General features: G+C 48.6%; 1 protein-coding gene across 1 annotated transcript in view; it reads right to left on the bottom strand.

Annotated features, from left to right (window-relative positions):
* Positions 1 to 5,000, bottom strand: part of LOC126570078 (GTPase-activating protein) — a 21,395-nt gene that overhangs the window by 833 nt on the left and 15,562 nt on the right. Inside the window, exons 4-6 of the mRNA XM_050227567.1 lie at positions 3,517 to 3,715; positions 757 to 911; positions 1 to 637 (exon numbers count right to left, since the gene is read on the bottom strand). The exon at positions 1 to 637 is cut by the window's left edge and continues 833 nt beyond it. Of these exons, the coding sequence (XP_050083524.1) occupies positions 10 to 637; positions 757 to 911; positions 3,517 to 3,715 (982 nt within the window). The 3' untranslated portion in view covers positions 1 to 9. The remainder of the gene's footprint in view (positions 638 to 756; positions 912 to 3,516; positions 3,716 to 5,000) is intronic.

Here is a 5,000-nt window from a genome sequence, read left to right on the forward strand (position 1 = left end):
GCGATTCCGTTAACACTGCGTAAGGGGATCCAGTTCGGCACCGCGTATCAGGTGGTTGCGATGCGGATAGAAAAGTGCCATACCGCCAGTCCCACCGTGGTCATAGTGTGGCGTCGTGGACACAACGCTTATGGCCGCGGTAACCGCGGTGCTACCATTCGCAACGGTTACACCGCCACCATCCGGTAGATACGAAGAAGCTAGCTGCTGCTGCTGCATACCACTGCCGCCATTGGTTACGCCGGCACCACTAGAAGCACTTGAGGCAGCGGCTACGAGAACAGCGGAAAAGCCGGTCCGTGACATGTGCAAATAGTTATCGTCACCGATCGGTGCCTGGCGGCTGCCGTACTTGAGATCGCGCACCAGCGTCTGCTTGTAGCGCCGGTGGATCTGCTCGAGATAGTGCGCTATTTCGTTCAACTTCTTGATCGTCTTCCGGGCTGCGGCCGGATCCTCGCAGACCGTCGAGTTGATAGCCGGATCCAGCACCTCCAGGCTGCTAAAGTTGGCCAGTATGAGCGAGTGGATGCGCTGCAGATCGCGGGCCGGATCGAGTGCGGTAGCGAGCTCCATCTGGATGGGATTGGACGATACCGGCGTACATCCCTGTGCGTACTGATCACCTTCATTGCAGCTAGATAGGGAAAGAAATGCGAAGAAAACAATACTGCGTTAGCAATATTGGCCACTGAGAGAGCCATAGAGAATGCAGATCCCTTTCTCGGTTGATCACAATCGATCGCAATTACGTACCAGGTCCACACTCCGTTAATGTACGCTCGTGGATGGAAGTTAACGAGCCGGGCCTTGTTGCTCTGGCAGATCTTGTTGAGCAGGTCGATCCACTCGTTCTCCTCCACACAGTTTGCCGTTTGCACAAACAGTGGCCGCTGATCCTTGCGGATTATCTGTAACAAAAAAGAAAGCATAATTATTAGAATTATCAGAGTCATAGCTAGCAAACTTCCATAACGCAGTTGATATCAAACATAACATTTTAATTTAATGCCATCGCGGGCAAGACCGATGGATCCGAAGATCGCCAAAGGAAGAAGAACGTATGAAGCAGATCTCATCTGCCATCGAAGGGTTTCCTCTTGTTTAATTTCAATTCGCAATCGCAGATCTTTAAAAGAGTTATCGATTGCGAAACAGGATGCAATACATTCGCTGGCGTAGATAAGTAATCAGAGGGGAAGTTGGGGGAAAAAAACGGAGTGTTTCTTGGGCCCTCTTGCGGTGAGAGGATGATAAGGCATTTTTTTCCATTCGCATGCTAGAAAAATCCACCGGACAAGGGGTGGGGTCGATGGGGCCGGGGGCGTTATACCAACCGCACACCATCAGGTTGAATGCCCTTCTCAACCTCACAATTTGTGTTCTTTTACATGCACAACAACGTCGTGGTTGCTCTGTCGGTTCCTGTTGGCTGATTCTCAGCTCAGTGCAGCTCAACAATGGTGCAAGCGTCAAGAATGCACCAGGTGGTTTCACTTGAACATGTGCCTCACCATGTGTGGCCGTCCAACCAAGCAGTGATGACGATGATGATGATGATGTTGATGTCAATGTTGAAAACAAACTACCCTCCCCCTTCTATACGACCTTCGACGCATTAGCAAATCCTTATATCATGAATGGGGATATCGGATTTCCTCCTGCTACTATCATCGCGCGAAGGCGAAGGGATATGGAGGGGTACAATGAACCTGACGCAAAATGAATGAACCGTGGTTCAAGTTGCCCCCCTCCCCTCCCGCCTTTTCCACTCGTGGGAACAATATAAACAAAGGAAAGGCAAAGAAGCGCACACCTTACCACCCACCACATACAAACACGAACGCAACATATATTCATGAATGGCGAAAGGCCATTCGAGCAGCACGAGGGCCCCAGTGATGTATGGATGTAGTGGAAATGGAGCGGGGGAGGTGGGACACACACACAACATGGCCGAAGACACAGCCACATTGGCAATTGGCGGCGGCAGTGCGCGCCTGCGCCTTTTCCAGTGGCCTCAATTCTTCGGTGCCACCTCTGTGTTTCGAGATTCTCCTCCATTTTTTCTTCTACGAAACTCCGAGGCGTGTACAGAGCAGTGGGGAGCAGAGAACAATAATAAAAGGGAAACTTCAGGCCTGGCCTACTGCAAGGGGCACGGAGGAAAAGGGTGAAACGATCCCCCGTGGAATGCTCTAATGGCAAATCGAGTTGTATTGGACGCTTCTCTCCGTTGGACCATAATTTTCCTTCGGCTCTGGCTCGGCTCGGCTCAACTTGCACATTCAATTGTTTTGCGCCCGTATCTCCATTGTTTCGCTGCCATGCATGTTGCAGCCGTTTCCCAGGCGGATGGCCGGTGAGTTTTCCAGCGATTTTTCCAGCACTGCCGCACTGTCTCTCTCTCTCTCTCTTTTTCGATTCATTCAACGCTTCAGCTTCAGTTATGCTGCCTATGTGGGCCAACTGGAGGTCCAGCAGCCATGGAGGACGGAGCATGATTTGTGCGTTTGGAGTCTCTTCAAAGCGAAGAAATTCCCACAATTATGCTCAGTTTCCCCATTCGAGCCAGTCATATTGTTGGCCTGATGTTCGTCGATGTTCGTGCTGGTGGCGACTGGGGAGAGAGAACTACGCAAAGCCTAGGCAAGTCAGTGAGTTTCTTTGGAAATATGCGCTCCCGTTCCGACCACCATACCATCTGGTTGCGTCCACCAGAGGGAGCAGCCTGCCACTAGTGGCCAACAGCTCTACATTCGTTTGTGCGGCCCTTTTCCTTTGTCGGTATGGCCCAATGCCCTAATGGTGAAGGTTTCTCACAGAGAATTGTGCGTGTTGCGGCCTCGGTAGAGGCCTGTCTTTGCTTGCGTTGTGCGCAAGGGGAGGAATTTAACTAAGCCGCTTCAAAAGACTGATCCCTGCAAGAGCCATGAATATGTCACACGCAAGAGACGATTGTAGCCTTCGCATCCACATACTGCGTAAGAGGCATACGTGTGCCAAATGTGCAATCGACAAAAGAAAGGGTAGAACGCTGAAAGAAAACAAAAAGAAGAACTTGAAACCTATTCGGTTCTCGTCTGTTCTTATATATGTTGAAAAGCATTATATACATTCGAGTCCACGCAGTATCGGACGCTGATAAATGCTACTAATGATTGCAAGCTTCATATTTCAACCCCTTTTTTCCAGTGGGGGTTTGGTTTTAATGCCGCTACGCCATTCATTCTGCAAGTACCATTTAACGTGCCATTTTGAATCACCAGCAAATGTGAACCAACACAAGTGTGCTTTTGAAGGAAGTCGTACACTTTCCATTTGTATGACGCTTTCCAGTTCCTCATATCGTAACGAGTACACTATTGTGTGATAAAGTGGTGGTTGACGTTAAAAAAAACGTAATGTCAAAACAAATTGATAACGCGAGAAACTGCTTCGGACACTCGGTATTCGGTATTGTTGCACATTTGAACAGAGTTGATGATGGATCGGGCGGGGGCGCCCTACACCTACCTGGAAGATGTTCTGCATTTTGAAGCTGCGCTCGGTGAGCCGCTCGACGGCCAGTATCTCGGACAGCGGTATATCACAGATGAATCGTTTCCCCTTTGCCTTGGCGTAGCTTAGCGATTGCGTCGTTAGCCGGAAGTAGCGCTGCTTGAAGTTCCGTCGGCCGAACCGTTTGCGTCCTTGGGCGCGTTTCGTCATCATCCTGCGAAAGGTAGCGAAAACCACGTCTCGTTAGTGCTTCCATTTCCTTGGCTATGCTCGTTGCCCTTTGCAACGATAGCTAATAGAATCTATGGTTACTACTCGATAAAGCAAACGTTGCAACTTAAGTTGGTTTCAAAACGCGTCGAAACATATCTCTTGGCTACGCTAATGTCAGATGAAAATTTCCAACGACACTAAAAACACTGAATCAAATGAAGAAAATGATAACATTCTCCAATATCGTGAATGAGCTGGCCACACCAGCGCTGGAGCTGTGTGACGAAAACCTAAATCAGACGACCGAGCGAATGTATGTGATGGTGGTGGTGGTGGTGGTGTTGGAGTCCACCATCGGAGGAGGCCTGTTGTAAATCGGTCACATACGGTTGAGCATGAACAATGCTTTGCTCGCTACATCGAGAAGGTTTGCAGCAGCAGCGCATTGTTGTTTGCTTCGCCACATAGAACATTGATTGGGCAAAACCAAAAAGACGTAAAATGAAAACAAAGCCAACTCCCCAGAGCTTGGAACGCTGTAAATATGGTGGCCTTTATAGGCAACTGGTTGGCAAGTTTCGCTGATACACGTCAAACATATACAGAACATTACATTCACCCGGAAACGCCATACGCTCGGGCGAATTGATGATAGGTAATGGTTGAAACTTAAAAAAAAAACAAAATTGTACAAAGTGAAGCCAAGGCCAAGAAACCAATGGAATGATAACAACGTTGATACACTTATAGCAAAACTGAAGCAATACGGCGGGCAAATAGAGTCTGCTATAGACCATTAGAGAGACAAGCGGTAGCCAACGCGGCAACAAAGCGGCAATCGCAACCCAAACTTACCCCTCGCTTCGCGGCCGATGCCGTGTAGTAACAGTGAGTTTCACACCCGATAACGCGTGGTGCGATTATGTCGCGGAACGCAAGTTGCACGCGGTGGTGCACCGACGTTAGATGAAACGATTTCGCATTTTTGTTTTTTTCCAATTTCAACAATCAAACGTTTTGATTCGAACCCATTCGCCAGATAGAATGCAATGCATTATATGATCGAGAGTGAGAGGTGGTAGTAGTGTTGGTGGTTTCAATTTGCATTTCGTAGGATTTTCATCAATTCGATTTCCAATTGATTTCGGTAGCCGTGCACAACGCCACGCCAGTTGGTGAAGAGAAAAGGAGGAAGAAAGATGTGTTTAGAAGAAAATAGAATAGAAAAGAGCAGTCAGAGATGAGCGATGGAAAATGGAGACAGAGGAAAGCGATGATCATAGAGA

Source organism: Anopheles aquasalis, chromosome 2, assembly GCF_943734665.1.
Source record: "Anopheles aquasalis chromosome 2, idAnoAquaMG_Q_19, whole genome shotgun sequence".
NCBI classification, from domain to species: Eukaryota; Metazoa; Arthropoda; class Insecta; order Diptera; family Culicidae; genus Anopheles; species Anopheles aquasalis.